The sequence below is a fragment of the Hylobates moloch genome, unplaced genomic scaffold, assembly GCF_009828535.3.
Source record: "Hylobates moloch isolate HMO894 unplaced genomic scaffold, HMol_V3 SCAFFOLD_20, whole genome shotgun sequence".
Classification (NCBI taxonomy): domain Eukaryota; kingdom Metazoa; phylum Chordata; class Mammalia; order Primates; family Hylobatidae; genus Hylobates; species Hylobates moloch.
In genome coordinates, this window is record NW_026652295.1 from 6,821,598 (window position 1) to 6,846,832 (window position 25,235).

The 25,235-nt window shown below is 45.2% G+C and overlaps 1 protein-coding gene across 3 annotated transcripts in view; it reads left to right on the plus strand.

Annotated features, from left to right (window-relative positions):
* Positions 1–25,235, plus strand: part of RREB1 (ras responsive element binding protein 1) — a 141,971-nt gene that overhangs the window by 87,969 nt on the left and 28,767 nt on the right. For all 3 annotated transcript variants that reach the window (XM_058432340.1, XM_032141078.2, XM_032141079.2), the window contains 2 exons: positions 16,202–16,352; positions 16,924–17,060. In XM_058432340.1, coding sequence (XP_058288323.1) covers positions 16,202–16,352; positions 16,924–17,060 — 288 coding nt within the window. The remainder of the gene's footprint in view (positions 1–16,201; positions 16,353–16,923; positions 17,061–25,235) is intronic.

Genomic DNA, 25,235 nt, shown 5'->3' on the forward strand with positions numbered 1-25,235 from the left:
CCCAGACAAGTTACTTGACACCTCTGTGTCCTAATTACTTCATCTGTAAAAGATAGTATTATCCATACCTACTACATGGGAATGTTGTGATGATCAGTAAATAATACACGCAAAGCACTTGGGGTAGTGCTTGTTAAATGGTACATATCAATAATGGTTACTACTCTTTTATTGTTGTATGTGCCAGAGAGGGAAAATATATTGAGTAAACATTCATACAATGCCAGAAAATAAATTGAGTAAATTGAGAGTGATTTCTTTTAAGTTTGCTTGTTTTACTTTTTGCTACACTTAATCTGTAATTTAAGTAATAATATATTTGAAATATTAGGGATTATCATACTACATTTATTATGTCCTTGCAGAAAGTTGCAAATAATTAGTTAAAAGAACATTTGGGTTTTGGTAAATCATGTAAAAGTCATTACCGTTTCATTTGTTAGCAAAACTGTACTTTTGAAAAAAATTATAAAAATGTGAGAACACTTACAAAAATGTGCCAGAGAGAGTGGAGTTAGATTTATTTGCCCCGGTGGATCTGTTCCAGAATCTGAGACTGTAGTAGTGAGCTGTGATCTCTCCCAAGCACATACCTGTGGGCCTGTGTTACATTAATCAGGGGCCAGAACCGCCCTGGGATGTGTGTGCAGGAATTAAAAAGAGTAATGCAACCCAGGTCCTGAGAAGTATGAAAGGAAATCAGTCGACTTGTGAGAGTTTAGTGCTTAAGATCAAAGTTCTTTTTCTTGTTTCCCTTCCGCTACCACTGCTTCCCAAGGTCTGTTGGCACCTGCTGGGATTGGGTAGTGCACAGGAATTCCCTCATGGGGTCTCCAGAGCCGATGCTAAGCTGAGGGATCAGAGAACCTCTGCCCTAGCTTCCCAGGACACCCACACCCAGGTGCCTCCGTTCCATCTTGTTTATAACCTGCTTGAGGCCCTCCCTCAACTGTGCCAGTTTCGTCTGACATGGCCCTGTGCTCTGATTTTTGGCTCTTCCCCTGAGGGACACAGATTGCGGGGGTCCTCTGCTGTGGCATGATGCCCTGTAGCGTGGATTTCTGGAGTTTTGTTTCTCTGAAGTCCTGATTCCACAGGCTGGTCTGTGCTCTGCTCCTCAACAGCACAGTTGAGGACTACACAGCTTACCCTTCCCCCTCCTTCTGCTCACCCCCTGCTCCAAAGGCTGTCCACACACACACGTGGGATGCACACCTCCATGTATGTGCACACTCTTCCCAGATGAGCCCAGCCCTGCTTGAGGTAGATCTGGGCTCCATCCCAAAGTTGTTTTTTGTTTTGTTTTGTTTTGCTTTTGCTGAAACACTCAGAGAGCCTCACAACAGACTCTGAGGACTACATCCTTTCAAGTTTCAAGTTACAAGTTACTCTTAGCTGATATTGAGGTGCCTTTATAGAACAACTCACTCTATTTCCTTTGGCCTGTAGTCATTTTATGAGTATTTGTTAGTTATCTGTATTTATAATGCTACTCAGTCTTTTTGTAGAGTTTCCTTTATCTTAGTTTTATAAGAGGACACTCAGAATTGTTATATTGGTCAAATAAAGTAAACTTCACAGAATGAAGGTAGCGTATTAAATTATGTGTAGTCATTGACAGTTGCTTTGTAGCACTGATAAAGCCTATAACTTCTTATACTTTTTTCTAGTAAATAAATTTACTTGATCTTTTAAAAGTAATTATATTTTGGCAAGTAGGGAGATGAGAGTGATGCTAATTCCAACTTATTTTGAGAAAGGTTAGGACAAAGACCCTTTTAATTTATTACTTATATTATTTTAATTTATTTTGAGAAAGGTTAGGCTAAAGACCTTTTTAATTTATTACTGTATCTGGTATAGCTTTGTGAGCTGCCACTTCCCTGTATGCAGATTCTCATGTTTTTGAGGTTTGAAAATCCTTTGTCCCAAGCCTTTCTAACCACAGCTCAGTTGCTGAGCAGAAGAGTAGGTTGCCATCAAGTACAAAACATGTATCATGGAAACATCACTGTGGATCCAGCTTTTAACTTCCCAGAACTCTTTATCAGTTGCTCCCACGTTGAAAATTTGGATTGAGTGGTGCTCGTCTTCCAAAACAAACTTGGGAAACTGAGCCAGAGCACGCCTCTGGGACACTCAATGTAGGAAAAAGGGCATTGAGCTTTGCAATTTGCAAAGCTTGTTCCAGAAAGTGCTGAGCTGCAAAGCTGTGAAGAAATGATACTTGAAACAGAGGATTGAAATGTGCCTCATTTAGAATAAAACCTGTCTCTAAAACTGGTATTTTCCTTTTAAAATTGCCTTGGGAAAATAAGAAATTAATTTTTACTTTGCTCCTTATTTTACAGACTGTAGACTTTCAATTCTTTTTTTTTTTTTTTTTTTTTTTTTTTTTTTTTTTTTTTTTTTTTTTTGAGACGGAGTCTTGCTCTGTCGCCCAGGCTGGAGTGCAGTGGCGCAATCTCAGCTCACTGCAAGCTCCGCCTCCTGGGTTCACGCCATTCTCCTGCCTCAGCCTCTCTGAGTAGCTGGGACTACAGGCGCCCGCCACCATGCCCGGCTAATTTTTTTTTTGTATTTTTAGTAGAGACGAGGTTTCACTGTGGTCTTGATCTCCTAACCTCGTGATCCGCCCGCCTCAGCCTCCCAAAGTGCTGGGATTACAAGCGTGAGCCACCGTGCCCGGCTGACTTTTAATTCTAAAGAGTTGTGGAGCATGTCTTACATTTAAGGGCTGCTTAAGACTCTGGCAGGGGCAAGCTTTCATGACTAACTTCATTTATTCTTTGAAGAGTAGGGATGTGTTCTGATTTCAGCTGTCATTAGAATGGTGAAGATGGGCCAGTAATTTGGGAGGCCAAGGTGAGTGGATCACTTGAGGACAGGAGTTTGAGAACAGCCTGGCCAACATGGCAAAACCCCATCTCTACTAAAAAAACAAAAATTAGCCAGATTACCCATAATCCCAGCTACTCAGGAGGTTGAATTGACTTGAACTCCTGAGGCACAGGCTGCAGTGAGCCGAGATCACACCGCTGCACTCCAACCTGGGCAACAAAGCGAGATTTTGCCTCAAAAAGAAGGGTGAAGATGAGGAAGGGAAATCTTTGGAACATCATCTAATTGTTTCGTTGCAGGCTTTTTTCCTGCAGCCATAGGCACGATTTTTTCTATTGCCAAGTATAGGAGACATAGGCCCTGAGGATGCCCCTGGACATCAGGATAGGCTTCAAGAACAGAGGCTTATATGTTCCTATTATGCTTGAAGAAAATATTAGCTGCACAGAAATGTGACCTGCTCCATGACAAATGAGACCACGAAGGCTCTGAATTTAGCATACTACTCTCAGATGCTTAAGCTAAGCCAGCCCTTGGCGCACAACTGCACTTGGGTATCTGGAACAGGTGGCCAGTATTAAATGAGAGAAGGAGCAGAGGTAGCACAGTGTCTCTGAAAGCAGGGGACAGTCACTTCTTTACCCTCAGTTCCCCGCAAGAGGAAGAGTCCTGTGAACTTCCATCATGGTCATATCAAGTTTCTGAGGACACCCTGTAGCTCGTTCTGGCGCTTGCTGTTTCTCAAGGGTAGAGGTGACCACTCAAAGGTTCAGTCAGTCCCATCTTAAAATTAATCTCGTAATCACCAGGTCCCTGTCCCTCTTGACATATTCTTCTGGAGGAAGGAAAGTATCAGGACAGTTCACATGGGAATAAATTATATATTTATTTGTAGGATAAAAATCTGTGGGTCACCCTGCCCCGGACTGTGTGAATGTTTTGTTTCCCTTGAAATACTTCTATGGAAAAGAAAATCTTAAAAGCATTTCAGTTGTCTACACCCAAGGAGGAAAGACAAATCAAAAGCAAATGTCCTTCAGGGATGCTCAGAGATCTTAACACATTTAACTCCACTTAGAAGGACATAAATGTTCTGTGCAGACTGTTGAGGGGTTCGTGTAAATATGATTTTAATGGGATATATGTAGTCAGCATAGCTATGTGAACTGTATATATCTCCTTATATATGTTAGGCATTTAGTGAATATTTGGTACTGTAGTTTCATCATGATAATACTTGGGTATCAAAGCAGTGTTCAGCGTATGTTAGTACTCTGAACACTAAAATAGACATACTTCTGGTATAATTTAGAAAGCTTTTCTTTAAGAAGGGCTGAAACTTCTCTTTTTAACCAGATTTAAAAAAATATGTAAGTGTAATATCCCATTCCATGATCATTCCACTTAATATGCTTTTCACTCTCGAGAGTGCACCTTGGTAAGAGGCCCATAATCTTCCCTCCAGAGTGGAGATTTTCCACTAGATAAGACATGGAGAAAAAGAGGGGATATTTACAAATCTGTTTACTGCAGCAGAATGCCTGGGCTACCAGTCCCCCCCAATAGCATTATTAAGCTTTCACCACGTAAGCTTATTGATTGATTAAACAAATTTAGCCTTTCTTTCCATCTCGTTGGCTGGATTTGAAACCTGTGTGCTTTCATTTTTATTTCAGTAGTGGTTTAAAGAAGGGTGACATTTTCTTTGGTGCTTCTGAGTCCTCTGATAGCTCTGCCTAACTTTTCTGGCCAGGGCTGATAAAGGATACTCCCTGGAATGGTCAAGAGCCTCAATTTCTTCATCTTTAGTGGGGGTAGCGTTTACTCACAAAATCTGTTAGAAGGATTAAATGCTGTTAACATATACTCAAGCCTCTGGCTCATGTTAGGTGCTCAACAAATTGCAGTTCAAGGCCTTCCTTTCTCTTCTCCCTTAAGATATTTAACTCAGCAGTTCCTTATACATACTAGTTCAGCAGATGGATTTACTAAAGTGAGAAAATATACTCCCAGCTTCTTAACAATTGGGGCAACATAGACTGCATTCTAAGAACCCAAGAACCTGGTAACAATGCCGTGTAACAGTAGCTATGTATCATGTGCTGAATTTCCATGGCCAAGTTGTGCAAATCCTTATTATTATTTGAATATTTGCCCTTTTTTTTGATTATTTGTTCTATGATGTTTGCGTATATATGTGTGTGTGCTTGGGGTTTTTTTTGTGTGTGATTTTTTGTTTTGTTTTGAGACGGGGTCTCACTCTGTCTCCCAGGGTGGAGTGCAGTGGCGCCATCATAGCTCACTGCAACCTCAACCTCCCAGGCTCAAGCCATCCTCCTACGTTACCCTCCCGAGTAACTGGGACTACAGGCACACTCCACCATGCCTGGCCTGTTTTTATACCTTTTTAGTGTGGATTTGCATTAATACTATTAGATGAGATTCTGTGGCTCTTTCCAGAATTTTTACTTTGCATTTTAGAAATCTGTGAATAGTTGAAAGCTGCCAGTATCCTCTGAGAAAAAGGGTAGGCAAGTGTGATCTGTCACTGAATTTTATTCTTCAAATAAGATAAAAAGTGTAAGAAAATTATCAAAGCTAAAAGTTGACCAATTTTAATTGACAGTCTCTTGTGTAGCCTGTTTTTTGTTTGCTAGACTTGACCTTCCTCAAAACATTTTTCCCTTTTACTTTGCGTTTTTTCTTTTCTAATTCCCTTTAACAACCAGCACAGCTTATTTTATATATATATGTGTGTATATATATATATATGAATGTGTGTATGTATGTATGTGTGTGTGTATGTGTGTGTGTATATATATATATATATATATATTTTTTTTTTTTTTTTTTTTTTTGAGATGGGGTTTCACTCTTGTCGCCCAGGCTGGAGCGCAATGGCACAATCTTTGCCACCTGGGTTCAAGCAATTCTCCTGCCTCAGCCTCCTGAGTAGCTGGGATTACAGGCATGCGCCACCATACCCAGCTAATTTTGCATTTTTAGTAGAGATGGGGTTTCACCATGTTGGCCAGCCTGGTCTCAAACTCCTGACCTCAGGTGGTCTGCCCACCTCAGCCTCCCAAAGTGCTGGGATTACAGGCATGAGCCACCATGCCCGGCCTATTTTATATTTTTGAAGAAATATTTGAAAAACCTCTTGTGGCTGATGCTTACTTTTGATTTAGAATTTCTCTCTGAATTGAACCGACCAAGTTGAAGTTCAGGTATGCCAAAGAGCATAACAATCATAAAACTGTCCAAGTGGACACTGTCCCCTCAGTGGACATGTTAAGCAACAACCAAGCCTTTTTTGTCCTATCACTGGTTCTCAAATTTATGATCTGGTTCATAATTAGTTTTTTATCATTTGGCCAACTGGATGCTAATATTTATAACTTAAGTTTTCTTATGTTTTAGCAGAGTTGGTGGTGGTAGTTTGTTTTTTGGAAAGTCAGGAAATGCAAAATAAATTTTATCTTTAATGCATGCAGTACAGTATTTTTGAGATATCTTGTTGAGGTATTTCAGCAGCTCAGTCTTACTGGGTAAAACTGGTGGATGGCAGCAGAATCTGGAACATCATGCTTGCCCACACTTGAACAGCAGGCAGTGGTGAGAGTGAGAAATTAGGTTAGGGAAGATTAGGGATGGGCTTGCTGGGGGTAGGATGAGGAGCAGGGAGCTGGCCTCTGCTCTGGAATGCAATGTACCCCCGTGTCCTCTCCCACCATGCCCCCCGTCTGATGCGCTGAGAACTTTGAACAGGTCCTGAGTGTGTGTCCAGTTTAGTTTCATAACACGAAAGTGGCAAAGTCAAGAGGGAGCCTGACTTCCAGCATTAGATCACAAAATGAAACCTTCAGGGAGCTGGCAGCATTTCCACCGTAGCACTTCACAGGGCTTTATACCTTACATTTTTCCGCCTTTGTTTAAATATCCAACCTGTCCGACCTGTTCGGGCTGAACAAGCTGGTGCTAGCAAACACCGAAGCGTGCCCACTCACTGTCAACCTTTTTCTGATGTGTTAAGGAAGGTGATTAGCAGCAACATTGTCCCCCCTCCAACCCCCATCCCACCCTCCCCACTGAAACATAAACAAGAAGCACTGAAGTCTTAGCCTGTGTATTCATGACACGGATTCTCATCTCACCTTTGGCATGTCTTTTTGCCTGTGGGCCGTCCTCAGCTTCTCTTTGGGCTCTGGGATGCTTAATGGAAAGGTTGTTGGCCTTCAGTGGAGACAGATTTTGTATTTCCTTAAACCGGAGATTCAGTTGCATAATGGGTTCATTGGTCCTGTGGTGTCAGCACTTAATTCTTCCTCTTCATGCTTATATAACCCAGCTTGCTCAAGAGGACTGCTGTTCCAAGTTTATGGGTGGGAAAACTGAGGTCTGCGATGCTACAGGTTCTTCCGGGACTCTCTCTCCGGTTTCTGTTGGTGGATGGTGTACTGTTCCTCCCTTGACATCTCTAGAGAACAGAGGCCATGTGTGCACCATGTCCATCCGTTTTAGATAAAAGTGGCTATAAACGGCCTTGGTCATACAGAAGAGCTCTGTCGCCTGGTTGGTCTTGGGAGGTGACATTTCTCTTTGGATTCATTTATATTCATTCTCTCTCCAATCTTGGTTCCCCTTTCCTTGCCAGCAGTTTCTCAGTGGCCCTTAAGCAATATAACACAACATCCCCAGAGTGGGTGGCTTTCCTTTTTCACTACGCTGCTTCTTGCACTCGCCCACTGCACCTTCCACTTTCCTTGTGGGCACATGGCCGACCATCTGGGATGGCCCCACCTGTGCATTTCTTGTTCCTCTTTTGGAACTGGCTGAGGAGTAGCAGTGACTTAGGACTGCCCTATCATGAAGATAGTCATCTCTTCCTCCTGCACAGAAAGTGAGTAACTAACTAGGTCTCTCCTTCTTGAAGACACCTCAAGTGATCTCCCTTCAAGCTGAAGTGGGAAATGGCCCCTGTGACTTCGGCACTTCCCTCTTCCTACGAAGCTTAGGTGTGGGGGTTGGTGTGTATGATTTTAGCCGTTGTCCTGGGAAGCTGGTCTCTGGTGGCCGGCAATGGCTTCCCTCAGAGGGGACAGCTCTGGGCTCTTGAGGTCACTTTGGGAATGATGACTTCAGTTGGGACACCATCACCTCAGACTGTAATATGGGGATATTCAGCATCCCTGCCGGGAGAGGCCAGCCATGGGTGTGGGGATTTGGACCCCAGGCTGCATGTAAATGTTGAGGAAACTGAGGGAGGTTAGCCTGGGGAAGAAGAAGAGGCCGTGACAACACAGCAGCTGCCCTGAGGTATCTAAGGCCTGTCGGTGGGAAATGGGAGCCTTCCACTGATGTCTCTGGATTCACCCAGGAAGGTCCTAGCCGGCCGCTTGTAGCTCTATGTTAATGAGAGTTCTCTTTGGGTGAGAGAAACATTAATTCATCCAACTTCTGAGGTCTTTTGTTTGTTTTAAGATTGTCTGACTTTGTATGGAAATATGTACTATGTATTTTTGTGGATTTTGTAAATAGGTATGGGGACCAAATAACATGAAAATTTATTTTAGCAAAACATAAGCAGGCAAGGGAAAAAGACAAGCACCGGAAGATGTAGGGTGTTACTGATTCAAGGGTAGGGCAGTTAGGAATCATGTCTAGAGTAAAAGATTTTTAAAAGGTCAGTGCTGGTTCATGTGGACTGACTGCCAACACCTCCCTTACCTACTGGATCTGAAAGTCAGGAGGAGGAAGGAGCTGTAGAGGCAGCAGAGAAGGGCCCTCAGTTTTCTAAGTAGACAGTCATTAGCAAGAGAATGTCATCCCTCGACCCTTGGCCCAGGAGTTTGAGGCTGCACTGAGCTTGCACCACTGCACTCTAGCCTAGGTGGTGCAGCAAGATGCTATTTCCAAAAAGAAAAGAATATGTATTCTTCAGGCATTATAATCCTAGCTGAATGCATCATTAAGGCAGTATCTGTACCAAGAATGCAGAAGGGTCTTTACCCAGGACCAAGATAGAAAAGGTACTGCTGTCTCCAAATACTGCCAAGGAACCTGAGGTAGGACAGCAGAGATGGTGGTCCAGCCTGGAGAACCATGACCCCATGCCTGGGGTTGGAGAGAAGCTCTGGGCTGACGAGCAGTGGAGATTGAGAGTCCACCAAAGCGTTTGCTTCTAAGGAACATGAAAATGAACCCCTGGTACACCTGGACTTCAAATTAAGATTCCTTAACTTCTGATAAAATTTAACTTTATCCTTACACTGGCTCCCTTGGAATACTATGCTATAGTCAACAGATGAGAGACGTTCTCTATTCTGGGGATGTATTGCCCTAGTATTGCAGGGAAAGGGGGGCTTGTAGAGGAGATCCATGCTGTGGAGCATGTGGTCTTTATAGACACCTCCCAGGATGGAAGCAGTAGGAATAAACCTCAGTACCAGCCGCAAAGCTTGACTTTGTCATGGCCTCCATGGGCCACGTTGCCCACTTTAGAGACTGTGGGATCTAACTGGCCAGTGGTGGTGGCTGCAGTGTCCAGTGCATTTCACCAGGAGCATCCTGCAAGCCCTGGGAGCTGCCTGGCTGACGGCATTCCCACAGCGAGCCTACAGACTGTGGGTGTACCATTCATGCCAGGCTGACTTTAGATTTTTCTAAGGGCTGGCTTTGGGGGTCAGCACAGGTGCTTATGCATTGTCTAACCTTCCTCCACACCCTGGGACAGCTGTTGTGACCTGCCTTCCGGACAAGCATGACTGAACCCAAACAACACCTGAATTACTAGAAGGTGCCTCTGCAGTTTACAGGTGGGGCCACACCAGGAATTGCTCAGTTGCCGCCTTGCTGTCCTCCCCCCGCCCCCTCCCACTCTGTGTCTGCTCTCCATCCCCCATTTGCTTCCACAGAACTTGATTAGCATTACAAGCATCATCCACAGCCCTCCACACTGAACTCCTAGGCATTTGTTAGGAAAACATACACACATCTTTCTAGAATCATACTTTGGCCAGAAATATAGGTTGTGCAGCTGTGGAGGTTCTTAATCTTATTCATTCCCTCTTTGTTTGTCACAAGGCTTTGTTGGACAAAATAAAGTGAGTACCAGGTACGGATGGGGATGTCTCTATAACCAGGCTGCCAGACCCTGTTTGAACCTGTTGCCTCCAGCTTGGCAGGTCCTGGGCCGTGCTATGTGAGCTTTGTATACAGCGTCCTGTGTCCTGACGGAGTGACTTTCCTTACGGTACCATTCACTCAGAGTATCAAATAAGTTGGCTCCTCCATTAACAGTCCTAGGAGGAAATCAAGACTGAAAAGTTAGCAAATACTGGAAGTGTCTAGATTTCTCCTGAGGTTTAACCTTCACGTGCAAATTACATACGCGGAGCTTGAAGAATGTCTGAGACCTGCTGTGAGGGCAGCTATGACTAAGTAGTCTTTGGTTTGGATCACATTTAAACTTGTTGAGAGTTTCCCAAAGGATTTTGCCCCCAAAAGAATTTTAAGAATGTTAAATTTCCCAACTTTTTGGTTAAGCATTTATGCCTGGTAAACTGATGGAGAGACTGCTAGTATATTGGAAGATGAGTCTGGGAGATGTTTAATGCTGGTATGCAAAAAATGTCAGCGTCCTGGTCAAATGGTTAACCGACCCTGCAGACGGTGCATAGAGCTGGAGAAGTTCATTGTGATTCCATGGTTCTCACACTTAAGCAGGCTTCAGTATCACCTGCAAGGCTTGTGCAAGCCAGACTGCTGGGCCCTGACCCAGCGCCTACCAGTCTGCAGACCTGGGGTGGGACTCGGGGGTTTTTATTTGCATGAAGCTCCCAGGTGGTGCCCATGCTGCTGGTCAGAAGCCTACAGAGTGAACACTGGTGTTCCAGGAGACTGACAGGATTGTCCTCATTTTACCAGTGTGGAAACTGAAGCTGAGGTAGCCCAAGATTCTCTGGAGTCTCCATAGTTACTAGGTGGCAGAACAGAGATCACACATCTCAAATGTGTCACTGCTCAGAGACCACCCAAAAGCTTCATTGCATCACATGGTCTCTGTCTACACCATCTTTCCACCCAGATTCCTGATTGCTGCTCAGAGCAAGCCAGTGCTTGAATTGCTAAGAGCTTTACCCTATTCCCAAGTCTAACGACTTCCATGCCTAAGGAAGGTCAGCAGAAAGTTCCTGTATTTGGAACTTGAAAGGAAAACATTCAGGGAGGCTGGGAGGGTCAGCTTTTAGGGATTGGTCTGTCTCCCTGGAGTTATTGACCAGCCTTCAGCTCTTGCACAGGCTGTACTCTTCGGTTTAACTCTGATGTTTTCAGTATTCATACAGACAACCGATACTAAAATGGACCATCTCAAATTTTAGAAAGCAAATGATTACACCTGTGGGAGAAAAGCCACATAAGTTGAAAATCAGCATCTACTCCTAAATTCAAAGTAGGCTCCAAGTTGCGCCAAAAAGTGCTCAGATTTGGGTTCTTTTTTTTCCAAGTTTAAAAAACATCTGCTATATTTGTGTTCGTTCATCACCGTAAAAGCCTCTTTGGGTGTTATGAATAGGATAAAACTTCTCTTGACTCCAAAAGTTCTGATAAAATTCCTTCCTTAGACCACAGTGCGGCAGGATTCCTACTGTTAAAGTGTCATGCTTCCAAAAGAAAATTACAGAATCTCATGGAAAGGCAGAACTATACTTGGATTTTATGTTAACCTCTCTCTACAGTGAGTGTAGGTATTGTTTTGAATGAACAAACATATGAATTCCAATAAGAAAAGGTTAACACATGTCCTCAGTGTTCATTGTCGGAGTGTTTTCGATTGAAGTCGCTTCAGTGTGGCACTGTTCACAATCTCGTGTCATGTTTGCTCACACCAAATTCTAGCAAGGCAAGTTATAAGATGTCCTGGAACCTGAGAGCGTATGTCATAGTAATACTCTGAGTGAAGCAAACATTTTCTACATATACTTCATTCCTTCTCTCCTTCATTTGTCCATTCAGGAATTCAACAAATATTTATTTGTTTGTTCTTCCATCCAGCAATTTAGCAGATACTTACTGACCAACACCTGTGTGCCACCAGGGCTCGTGCAGAGAACAACAGAGACCAGGTTCTTGCTGTAATGGAACTTACTTTCAATTGAGGGTGAGGGGACAGTCAGACGAGTAAAATACATGATATCTTCAGCTACTGCTGTGTGCTGTGGAGGAAGAAACACTAAACTGTGGGCGTAAGAGCATCTGCACAAGTGGGGTGTGGGGCCTCAGGGAAGGCTTTGCAGGAGAGGCACGTGGCACGAAACCTGGACGGCAGGAGCCAGGCTTGGGAAGGTCTGGGGTGCAGTTTTCCGGGCAGAAGCAGCAAGCACCTGAGTCCCAGAGGCGGGAACTAGTTGGATGCATTTGAGGGACCCACAGGGGCTAGTCTGTCTAAAAGGGCCTTGAGATGGAAGAGGGCAGGGTGCTCCACTATTGAAGTCTAGCAGATAGGTGGAAGCCAGATTTATTTTAATTCTAAGAATGGGACTGTCAGAGGAATTTAGGCAGGGGAGTGGTATGATTGGTCCTGTGTTTTAGATGTTCAGTCTGGCTGCTGGATAGAAAATGGAAAATAAGAGAGCAAGAGGAAGAGCAGAGTGGCCAGCTTAAGATACTAAGACCAGCTGGTAGGAATTCCTGCCATTGCTAGTGTTTGTGCAATGTATCCATCAAAACATGAATCCTTATATATGGATCTTTGCACATTTGTTCAGTAATTAGACCTGAAGACAGATTTCTAGGAGTAGAATTACTGAGGCAAAAAGCATACATATTTAAAATTCATATCTCGTGCTCAGCCACTTCGCAGAAAGGCCGTCACTCATTCCTACTCTCACCAACGATGTGAGAGTACCAGTCTTCTGAACCACACCAACACCGCATATTGTTAATATAAGACTTTCTCACCCTCACCAATCTGGAAGGTGAAAAGATGCACTGCTCAGGTGCAGAATGGAGGAGACATGGTTTGATAGCAGTAAATGAAGGAATCGTGGGGATCGTGATAGACAACAAACTTGGTAGGAACTGAGGGTATAAACACACCCAATGGAACCCACCCAAGCTCCCTTTATGTAGCTTCTGGAGGTCATAGTGCCAGCCATGTGCCCTGGGCTGTCAGATCACATCCAGACTGGAATTTGCATCTGGATCCAGCATTTCATGAGGATACCTGCACACTGGAGAGCATTCCAAGGTTACTTAGGACCAGTATAATTCCACAGACTTGCAAGCAGAGCTTGAGGGGGGGCTGTTCGCTTTTGAAAAGAGAACACATTACAGAAACGCAGTAGTCCTCTTACACTATTTGAAGAGCTGCCACGCAGCTGAGAACATGGACTGATGCTATAACACAGCACCTCCCTTTTGTTTGGCCACAGCTTGAGGGGAAGGGGTCTTTAGTGTCTCATTATGATGATCCTGGCTCCACTTCCTGTGAGCTTTTGGGAGGAAAGGAACAGCTCAAGTTGCTACTCCTGTTGTTGGAGGCTAGGGAAGCAGAGCAGGGGTCAGAGCAGTGGGGAGAATCTCTCACTACATCAAATCCATCGTCAGACCTGGCCAGACCCCTCCAACCCTGCAGTTCACCCGTGGGCTGAATTGAGGTTGTCAGTGCAGCTTTTGCTCATCAAGCGGCTGGAAGGACAAAGCAAGAACTTCCCATGTTGTACCCAGTAGCTGGGGATTTCACCCTGGAATGGAGCAGTGCTTGCGCTTTTGCACCTGGGGCTCCAGGGCTCAGTGGGAGAACTGGAGTGAGCCGCTGTCTGTCAGACTGCCTTGGCCTGCTTTCGTCACTGCCACTTCTAGGAGTGATGCAGTTCAAGGGCAGCCCCGGTTTTCCAGACTAGGACAGAGGCTCTGCAGTCCTTGAGCAAAACTGGAGGTGGGAATGTTCTATGCCTGAGCTGTGGGCTCCTCACCCCCTTCACTTTCCTGTTGAAGTTTGGTTGGAGTTTGGTAATAACTGTGCCACCTTGGGCCACAGTCCACCAGAGAGGAAGTGTCCAGGTTCAGGTTATATCCCTAAGATTCCAGGTGGTGATCCAGAACGGAGTTAACTGACTGGCGTGGTCTTGGGAGATAAGTTGGGGCTGGGGGAAGAGCATGAGCTCAGAGTCGGCGCACATAGGTCGGCTCAAGCTCTGAGGCTATGGGCAGGTTGGCCTCCCTGCACCTCAGCTGCCACATCTGCAAAATGGAAATAATGATCTGTCTAAGGTTCCTACTAGGCCCTCACTAAGTGTTGGCCCCAGTCCCTCCTTAATGAAAACAGCTTCTTTCCTAAATCCCAAGAACAAAATAATTATCATTTTGTATTTCTATAAATATTGTGTCATGTGATTCAAAAGATACAGCTTGAAATGGGCTCATGAACTGTTTACAGTTGTCAGCCTCTAATTTCTAATATTCTCATATCAACTGTAGAGAAGGGTGTGGATTTTGTTAATTAAAATTAATTTTGAGTAATTTATTGAAAGGGCAGGTTTGATGCTAGTTTACATCTCTTATACTTTCTCAACTCTTAGATGCTTTCTTTAAAATGAGCATTTCTAAAATTGGAGTGTGAAAAACTTGCTAGCCTTTCTTTTTTGCTCCTAATGCTTACATTGAGGGATGGTGTCCTCAAATCATAATCACTTTGGAACAGAGGTGCTTAGAATAAAGCTATTTGTTCCCATGAACTTTTATAAGGCTTTAGGAGGCCAAGAACTAAATAATGGTTGTCTGTGATTCTTTATTATTATTCTATTTCTTTCCTTTTTTTTTTTTTTTTTTTTCTTTTTTTTGAGACTGGTTCTCACTCTCTCTCCCAGGCTAGAGTGCAATAACATGATCATAGCTCACTGCAGCCATGACCTCCTGAGAGCCAATACCGTGCCACTGCACTCCAGCCTGGGCGACAGAGCAAGACTCCATCTCAACAACAACAAAAAAGGGGAGGGTACAGCGAAAAAGAGAGCGGAACTTCTTTTCAGAAGGGTGACAGGATAGCTCATGAAAATTTTGCTGTCTTTCCCCACTCCTGAGAATTTCTCAAGCAAGATAATCCTATAAAATAGTTATTCATAAAAAGCTGTGGCTATGGTCCTAAATCTGGCACAGTTCAACCACAGTTACACGATGAGGGTGATGATGATTGTCATTGGCAAAACTAAATCATTTTTATGTTGCAAAATTAGGAAATTAAAACTCACTATTCATTTGTAATGTCATTCGTTTCCTGTATATCTTGGGACCTTGTTCTTAGAATGTTTCTTTTAAAACTCAATAAAGTAAGGTCACTTAAGTTGAATAACCCGTAAGACTCTCTTTTTGGAATAGACATGCACATATTTTATGTAATACTTACTATGTGGGTAGCCTAGTCCTGTAGATATTAGAGTTACCACATGTAACTTTTTCATTCCACTGTCCGAGTTAACTCTTGTGATCTATAAATCCACATAATACTACGAACAACAAGGAACTGCTTTCAGATCTTAAGCACTCTGGACATTTGCTCTGTTATCATGTCTCAAATTTGACCACCAAAATGCTTCCAAAGCAGAAAAGAGAGATGTGTACAACAGATAGATGGGCAGTGGGTTCTTGGGGCAAGGATAGCATTATCACTTAGTTTATGAACTAGTGGAACAGTTTAGGTATCTGGGAATTCTTTATTCTGTAGAATTCCATGTCCTAAAATAGTACTTTTTGTCTGCATGAGTGGAACAGGTCACCAGATAGTTTGTTTCATCTTGTTAATGCCAGTTAAGTTCATGAATGTCTTCCCGTGAACAGCAAGACATTAAGCAACACTTTTGGACAGCACTTTTTAAGAGCTTTAAGAGAGGTTCGTGCCGGGCGCGGTGGCTCACGCTTGTAATCCCAGCACTTTGGGAGGCCGAGGCGGGTGGATCACGAGGTCAGGCGATCGAGACCACGGTGAAACCCCGTCTCTACTAAAAATACAAAAACTTAGCCGGGCGTGGTGGCGGGCGCCTGTAGTCCCAGCTACTCGGAGAGGCTGAGGCAGGAGAATGGCGTGAACCCGGGAGGCGGAGCTTGCAGTGAGCCGAGATCGCGCCACTGCACTCCAGCCTGGGCGACAGAGCGAGACTCCGTCTCAAAAAAAAAAAAAAAAAAAAGAGAGGTTCAAGGAGATTATAGAGTTTTAAAAAGATAGAAGTCACTGTATAAATTACACCTCACATCTCTTAACTAAAGACAATTTAAGTACCGATGCCTAAATATAAAATATTAAAAACATAAATGAACTGACTTCTTTGTTAGATCACATTGTGTGCGTGTGTGTTCTTTTCAGACATATGAAGATCCATGAGAAGGACCCTAACAGTGCCACAGCCACAGCCACAGCCCCTCCATCTCCTCTGAAACGCAGGCGATTGTCCTCCAAGAGGAAACTGAGTCACGATGCCGAGTCAGAGAGAGAAGACCCAGCACCAGCTAAAAAGGTCCTCTTGGCTCCCAGCGCAGATTCACCTGCTCACGGGACTTCTGTCAGAAATGCCACTAATCTTTATTTTCTCAGTGTGGGGACTTGGCAGACATCCATCCTAAGCTCTTAACCTGTGTTTTCCCATACTGTTTCTGTAAAGTGTCTAAGAAAAGAATACCAGTGTGCACTTCCTCTTGAGCCCCTCTGCTGAGCCCGGAAATGAAATGAGAGCTTTTACAATTGTTTCCATGCTTTCTACCTGTTTTTTCTAGCTAAAGCGCAAGCTGCATAAGCGTTCGGGACTCTTTTGTCCTCACTTTTTTATTACCAGTGCCTGGCAGATACCAGGTGCTGCATAAGTACTTGTCTGGTGGGTGGGATGGTGGATGGATGGATGGATGGATGGTAGCATTCTGGGAGTATTTGTTGTGTGAATGAATGAATGGTCAGGTCCTTAATAATCAGGATTGGATAATGCAACCCTTGCCTTTTATTATTGTAAATCTCTGCATTTAGCATTGGCTTCTCTTCCGAAGCCATCCCATGTGGGAGACCTTCATGACTTCACTTTTTTCCTTTTCCCTCAGATGGTAGAAGATGGGCAGTCAGGTGACTTGGAGAAGAAAGCTGATGAAGTCTTTCACTGCCCAATATGTTTCAAGGAGTTTGTTTGCAAGTATGGACTGGAGACCCACATGGAGACCCATTCAGATAACCCACTAAGGTAGGAGAAAGGGTGAACTAGACCTTGTTCATTTCTGTTTCTCCTGGCATGTGACAATGTTCTTAAGTCCTGTTACTCCACATCAGGCTCCAGTGATTGAACTTGGGCACAACAACATTAGGGAGGCAGTTAAGAAAGTATTGGTGTGGGGAAGAAGTTGGCTGAGAGTTGTCAGAGGGTGGCTGTATCCACAGGGTGTTCACATGGTTCACTGTGCCTTCTTTCTCTCAGCAAAGCCCCTTGAGTAGTCACCAGTGAGCCCCTGAACACTGGGGAGTCTGCTATCATGGGTGTTCTTGGACAACAGATTTTCTTCGCAAAAGATGTTGCAACTCAAATGACTATTAGCAATGCATGAATATGTGGCCGAAACAGGGACAGCCCACGTGTTGGATACCCCTGGCACAGTACTGGTGCATCATAGGCACTCAGAAGTGTTTGAACTGAGCTGGACCTGATAGCACAGAAACCTGAGAAGCCGTTTTGGGGTAAGAGAAAGTTCTACTTAGTGCAGGACACTTGGCCAAAAATGGATCCTGATATGTTTCAATAAAAAAGTGATAGGTGATTGCTCTGCCATTCAGCTTCAATTGTAAGGGCTTCCCAGCTCCAGTGTTTCTGATCCTCAGCCTTGCCAGGCAGAAAACATGGGTAGTGACAGGACTTCCCACAAGAATTCAGGGGACTCATCTTTCTTTCTCTACCTTCTCTGATAACTCATCAGGCAGCCAGTCCTGTATTCTTGATGAGTTGATAGATTTGGAAGTTATTCCTAGAGAATTGCCACTTTAAAAATGTTAACTGCCAGAGATTTTAAGCATTGGAAAGAACAAAGAACTACTTAGACACCCCTGCTGTCATTGAGAGACTTGAAAGTAGCCCATCCTGGAAGTCACACACAGCTGCAGGGTCACAGGCACACAGCAGGGCCATACACGCCTGCAGCTTTGGGTTTTAGAAGACAGCTTGGGAATGCAGGAATTTGGGCATCTGTTTGCCTGAATCCCTGATACATGGACCAGATTTCCTTCTTGAAGACACATGTTTAGCTGTGACTTAGGAATGAGAAAGTCTGAGCAAGCTGAAGACTTATGTTATAGGGAAAAGCCAAATTGTACAGTAACTTGATGCCAGGTCAAATATGATTATCCTTAATCACATTAGCCTGACATTTTTCCATTGGTGAGGGGAAAAGGAACTTACGAAGAAGTTAAACTGCTGCACAATTGAAGTGCTATAAAATGTCTTTACGGAACTCCCCAGTCTCAAGAAATTGCCTGATCATTGGGTTGGGCACAGACTGGTTGTCAGGCCTAGACCCCCACTCCTCTCTTTGCTCACACAGGACCTCAGCCAGCTACATCTGAACCTGTTTTCTCATCCTTCAAATTGAAGGAGGGCAGGACCAGATAATCCTTGTGTTCCTAAAACCTTATTTTTATTTTTTTTTATTGTTGAGAAAAATGTTGCTTTGTCGCCCAGGCTGGAGTACACTGGCGCAATCTTGGCTCACTGCAACCTCTGCCTCCTGGGTTCAAGTGATTCTCCTGCCTCAGCCTCCCGAGTAGCTGGGATTACATACAGGTGTGTGCCACCACACCTGGCTAATTTTTTGTGTTTTTGGTAGAGATAGGGTTTCACCATTTTGGCCAGGCTTGTCTCAAACTCCTGACCTCTGGTGATCTGCCCCACCTTGGCCTCCTAAAGTGCTGGGATTATAAGCATGAACCACCATGCTTAGCTCCAAAACCTGCCTCTTAACAGTTGTTTTATTCTGTCTACCAGGAAAAGGCATATGGCTCCTCCCTGTGTAGGCCCTCTGGTTCTGAGAGATTTGGGAAACTTCACAGGTTCAGGAATGTCCACAGCATCTCCAGCCTGTGGGCTCGTGGTGGGGGGCAAATACTGAAATAGTTCTCTAGATCAAGGACCTGAGTGAGCAGAGATGACATTACCAGCTGAACCTCCCAAAGAGAATCATGAGCAGAGGCAGAAACCCCAGCTCCTGCTCACGTTCCTACCCAGCAGACTTCAGAGCCAGTGCTGCCGTGAGTACAGGCTGCCTCTGAGCCCCTCTGTATACTTTATCTCACTTCATATTTTATTCTGTGATCAGATACCACCTTAGAAACTATCATTTACCCCCTTCTAGATAATTCTATACTGCAGGAAAAATAACGTGGCTCCCACAAGAGATTTCTGAGCCGTCCAAGCCTGCATAGCATGGTGTGTGGCAGCGATAGAGGCAGATCAGGTGTCCCCTTCTGAAATGCTGACCTGGGTGAGGGACAAGGTTCTCCTGGAGCAATCCTCTGAACAAGGACCTGCTCCAGGGAGGAGAGGCCAGGCTTCCTCTGCACAGAGGTTGGAGATGGGCGTTGCACTGGACGCTCATCATTTTTTCATAGTTGGGATGGGTAGGATTTAGTGGGTGATTAATCCGCAGTGATGGTAGGGCTGGTGCTGTAGACAGGCTGTGAAGTTGAACCCTCAGTCCTGCATGTCCAGCTAGCCGACCTAGAGGATTTTCCTTACCTGTTTACTAATAATGCCCTGTTTGGTGAGGGGTTGGCTTAGACAGTTTTGTAGCCTGACAGGGACTTGGCCTCTCTGGGCAAGCTCTCACTTCGCTGGCCCCACAACTGTGGCTGAGGGGTGGCCCGTAAGAAGAGAGGTTGCCGGGCATCCTTTGTGGGGGCACACAGGCCACCCCTGCCCTGTGCCTCTATCTATAATTGTTGCTAGATGGGGTGGGGCTGGCATCTGGAAACCAAAAAGAGTTGATTACAGAACATGGTTAATGTCCCTTTGTTCCTCTGTGCTCTACCGATCCCCATAATAGCCTGCTATCAGAGGAGGCCTGGGGCAGCCTGCGCCAGCAGGGCCTAGCCAGGCGGTGAACTGGGACAGTAGCTAGTGGGAGAGACAGCTTGTTAACCCAGAACTAAAATAGACACCAGCTCCATTTCAAACCCCAGAGGCAGCAGAACCACAGTGGGATGCTACCCGCTTAGACTGAAGGTTTGTAACTCAAAACAGCTGTTGCCTTCTCACTCTCCTGCACTTGTCCCCCTTCACCCCCCACCAACACTGGCAAGGTGCCCATTGTTCCTTAATAAAAAGTGTTGGAAATCCAAACTCATATAAATCTCGACTCCATCTCCCTCCACTCCACTGTGTTTCAAATGAATGAAGTGTTGTCGTAGAACAAAAGGAAGACACAAAGCTGCCTGTAGAGATGCCAGCTCTTAGGGTCAGGTGTTAGCTTCACCCTGACATGACCAATGGTCAGTCATCCCCCTTCCCCCAGGGCTCCCCAGATGAGGGAGAGAAGGCAGAGGAGGAAGCGGAGTCAGGCTATGGCGAGCTGGCATTTGGAATCGGAGGTGAGGGACGGAGTGTTCAGAGAGCAGGCGGCTACACAGAGGACATCCTTTGTGTGAGGATGTTGCTGGGCATTGAATGTCCATCAGAATAGAACTGAGCAACTGGCCATACCCTGCTGTGAATGAAGTCAGCTGGGAAGGAGCATCCGGGTCAGCCCGGCCAGCAAGAGAATCTGAGCCACGCGTGTCCTTGGAATTTTCTAGTAGCCATTTTTTATTTCATTTCATTTCATTTTGAGGATCTCGTTCTGTCACCCAGGCTGGTGTCCAGTGGCGTGATTATGACTCACTGCACCTTGACCTCCCAGGCTTTTAAGTGACCCTTCCACCTCAGCCTCCCAAGTAGCTGGAACCACAGGCCTGTGCCAGCACATGCAGCTAATTTTTTTGTATTTTTTGCAGAGACAGAGTCTCCCTATGTTGCCCAGGCTGGTCTTGAACTCCTGGGCTCAAGTGATCTGCCCACCTTAGCCTCCCAAAGTGCTGGGATTGTAGGCGTGAGCCACCCTGCCTGGCCCTAGTAGTCATGTTTTAAAAAGTAAGAAGAAAGAGACAAAATGAATAATGCTTCATTGAGTATACCAATATCAAAATATAATGTCAACACATAATAGAAAAATTGTGAGTGATGTGGTTCACATTCTTGCTTCCATGTACTGACTCTTTGAAATCTGGTGTGTGTGACATGACCCCATCCCATCTTGGCTGCACCACACCAGCCAAGGTGCTTAACAGCCCACAGAGAGGTTTCAGATGAGCCACCTATGGCAGGGAGGGCTGCAGCTTTGATGCAGAGCCGTGTCTTGTGTGTGAAGGCCCAAGAGCGGCAGCTGGATGGTCACCCTGTTGGCACAGCCACTGCTGAGGGTGAAACTTAGCCAAAGTTATTGTGTAATCTTAGATGGCCCCCTGATGAAAGGAGTTCGGGTAATAAGTAATGTTAACATCATTTCAGTTAAAATGTACCCAGCAAATGATTGAGTTTGTACTGTGTGCCAGGCACTTGCCCAGGCTTGAAGGAAAGAGTGATGTTTGAGACGGGGTACCGGCTAGGCACAAAACAAGCTGGTTGGTTATAAAACAAAGTTCAGGGGTGAGTTCAGGGCCCAGGAGGGCACATTTCCCTCAGATTCCAGGCAGGCAGAGGGATCTGGTGCATGCAGAACTTCTCCTTGGGATTTTGCATCAGAGGCTGTGGTGCTTCACTTAATTTCCTCTGGGTCAGGGCCCAACTGGGTCTGGTACTTCATTGACCCTGGTCATCTCTGAGTTCAAGGTGATGACATTAAATCTCTGTTGGGAATTAGTACGTAGGGAGCCCAAGGGGGCTCTGGCAGGCACCTCGGCTCCATGAGTAGGGAGGGCAGCTGAGACCACCCCCTTCCTGTATCTTAGTAGTGGGGCCACCAGAGGGAAATGCCTTCTTTTTCCTGCATTCTCCACTGTTCCAAGGAATGTTTACCTCCCTTCACTGCACGCCTACCACCTATAGAGACCCCGAGACTCCTCATACACCCAGTATTGATCCCACCCTTGTCAAATGTCATCGAAAAACAGGGAAAAGATAAAATATTTGTCAGCATCTTGTATTCAGGAGTCTGTGAGTCTGAGGCTTGGGCAGAAACAGATTTTCAACACTTCTGGGGGCTGTGAACAGAGGTCCCTCAAGGAGGGGAAGACTGCCCTCACCCCTCACCTGATAGGTACAGAAGCCTTGGTCAGGACTACCCTGTCCCCCACCCAAGGACCAGAGCGAGGAGTGGCCCACCCAGTTTCGGCGGCCACTACACACCCTTTGTGAAGTCCCTCAGACTCTGTCGAATGCTTCATGCCACGCTGGTTTGGTTGAACAGTCGGAGTGGGGCATTGGGTTGCTGTGTGCAGCCCAGGCGGGTTCCTGGGGCATGGGGAGGGATGGCTGCCTGGCCAGGGCCCTGTCACAGGGCCATCACTGTTGCTCGCAGCAACTGGGAGAGATTAGTGCAGCTGTTGGATGTCAGTTCTCTGCCCTGAGATGGGCAGGGGAGGGTGGGCTGAGGAGAGAGGAATGTGTGAGTTGGTTGGGACTCTAGAGGAGAGGTTGTTTGCACTTACTCCTTCTGGCCTCTGGAGACAGAACAGGAAAAATGAAGCATGAAATCCCTTTTGAGAAGGAATGCCAGTCTCTCCATTAAAACACGATAATGAGGAAGGAATTCAGTATCTGAAGGAAATGGCCAAGCTGAGTGGCAGCTTCTCGGCAGGTATTTCTCAGGTTCTTCTGATGAGGGTTGCAGGGAGCAGGGAGTGTCAGCGTTAGGAAATGCTCCCAGCTGAGCCAGCGTCCAGGCATTAAGGATGTGTGGGTCACATAAGGAGCCAAGGCATCTGCAAATAGCTGTCCTCTGAACGCACAGCCTGGCAGAGTGGAATGAAGCCAGCCAGCTCCGTCCCAGCCTGCCGCCTGGCAGCTCTGTGACCTCGGGCGAGTGGTGACTTGGTTTCCCTATCTGGAAAATAGATTTGAAGACTGTTGGGAGGATGAAGGGAGATAATCCACAATCCTCAGAGTGTAACAAATACTAAGTGAAATTTTTCTTCTGATACTATTATTTAGAATGTATATTTTTAATATAAAATTTTATATAAAATTAAAATTTTAAAATATTTTAAACCTTCCAACATTTACAGTTACAGGTGTTGTGCCACTCTATGGCTATCCCATTCCAATGGAATTGAAAAGGAGTCAAATTCCAGGTGCGATTTACTTGGCAGAGAACATGAAAGCAATTTGTCCTTTACTCTTACGAACAGCTGTTTTTATCTAGTTTCGCTTTCGTAAAGATTGGGGAATGGAGTGGCTCTTTAAATTTTGTTTGAGTCTTGCTTCCCACGTTTGTTAATCCCACTGTGTGAAAAGCAGATATTTAGAAACGTGAAGGAACTCAACACCTTTACGTAACAGAACCACACATCACTTTCTTTAGATTGTTGGGGGAACCCTAGGGTTCTAAGGAAGTGAGTTTCCTGATGTTTGAAATTCGCCAATGCAGCCTTTCAAAAATATGCTTAGCATAGTTTTTAAAAAAAAAAATCATCCTTCTTGCTGATTGTGAGGAGGTCAGATATCTGTCCTTCAGCTATCCCAATGGTAGACTTGATGGAGTTACGTGACAGAGAAGAGAGCCCAAGGAAGCACCTGAGTGGTTTCTCATCTCTGGGCCACTCTGTTAAGGCTTGTTTGTCGACTTCGGGATTTTCATCTTGTTCTGGAGAGTTAAGGTCGCCAGATGAAGAAAATATTACTGTTAGTGAGCACTGGGGGAGCTCATCCCAAAACTGTTTAGCCACAAGGTTAAGAAGTTAAAAAAAAAAAAAAAAAGACTTTTGGTGTCCTTGTTTTCTATTTCTGTAAATCACATTGCTGATAAATTTGCCTTTGGGCATGCACCCTGCCCATTTTAGGTACTAGGCTCAGTTACTGGCTACAGATTGCAGATTCCCTTTTCAGGGCTGATGCTTTTAATGGTGATAGTTATTCCTGATAAGTACCTTAACTCTGCTGTGAGGTATCAAAACTGCTGGATCTATTTTTGGCTGCCTCTTTACCATTACTCCCTCTAGAGAATGTCCATACCATAACAACATATTTATCACACTGCATTTCTACCCCAGCTCAGAATTGTGCAACTTTCTTTAAAAAAAAAAAAAAAGGAGGTCCTGTCTTCTTCCAAGGACATTTGCTGTCAGAAGAACAGATATCTGTGCCCTGCCTAAATAGGCAGGCTGTGTAGCACAGATAGCCGTTAATTCAATGACTTTTTAAAATTTTAGGGCCTCACAGTGGCTCATGTCTGTAATCCCAGTACTTTGGGAGGCCGAAGCAAGGGGATCGCTTGAGGTGAATGAGGAGTTGGAGACCCGTCTGGCCAACATGGCGAAACTCCATCTCTACTAAAATCCCCCCAAAAAAAAAAAAGCCAGGCATGGTGTCTCAGGCCTGTAATCCAGCTACTGGGGAGGCTGAGGCACGAGAATCGCATGAATCCGGGAAGTAGAGGTTGCAGTGAGCTGAGATTGCACCACTGCATTCCCGCCTGGCTGACTGAGCGAGACGCTGTCTCAAAAATACATAAAAATAAAATAATAAAATTTTAATTTACTTTTGTTTTCTTAAGACCTAGTGAATCTGAGTGTGAATAAGAACATTATTTGTTGTATTAAAGTCCCTTGAGGATTGAAAGGACAAAACCCCAGCTAGCAACTGAGTGTATTTTCTTGACCTGTTGGAGCTGGTTGGTCCCACCCCTTGCCCTATGTACCTCCTGCCTTTGGTGACTCAGGCACGTGGTCCGGCAGTGGCTGGCGGTTGGGTCTCTGTGACTTCAGGACAGCGTGGAGTTGACCAGCTCGTGTGGGAGTCAGACTTCTCTGACCATGTTAGCACTATGCCCTTTCCAGCCCAGCAAGGGTCAGAGCCAGTATGCTGTGGGATTTTGCTTGTCTGTTTGATTTTTGGAAAACGGACAGGAAGGGCTGTGACAGTGCCTGTCTAGTCACTGACAACCACAGGCACTTCTCTAAGCACATATCAAAGACTCTCTGTGATCATGGTTCCCGGCCCCTGGTGTTGGCAGCCACCTTCCTGCCATCTGTGCCTTTACATACCAGCGGCCATGTAGAAAGAGCTTACCTTATGACCTGGGAGTCGTTTTCCTCCACTGGGACTCCCAGGCCCTCCTCTCTGCTTCATCCTACCCAGTGCCGCCAGGGACATTACAACTGATACTAAGGGAGGGAGGAAGGGATG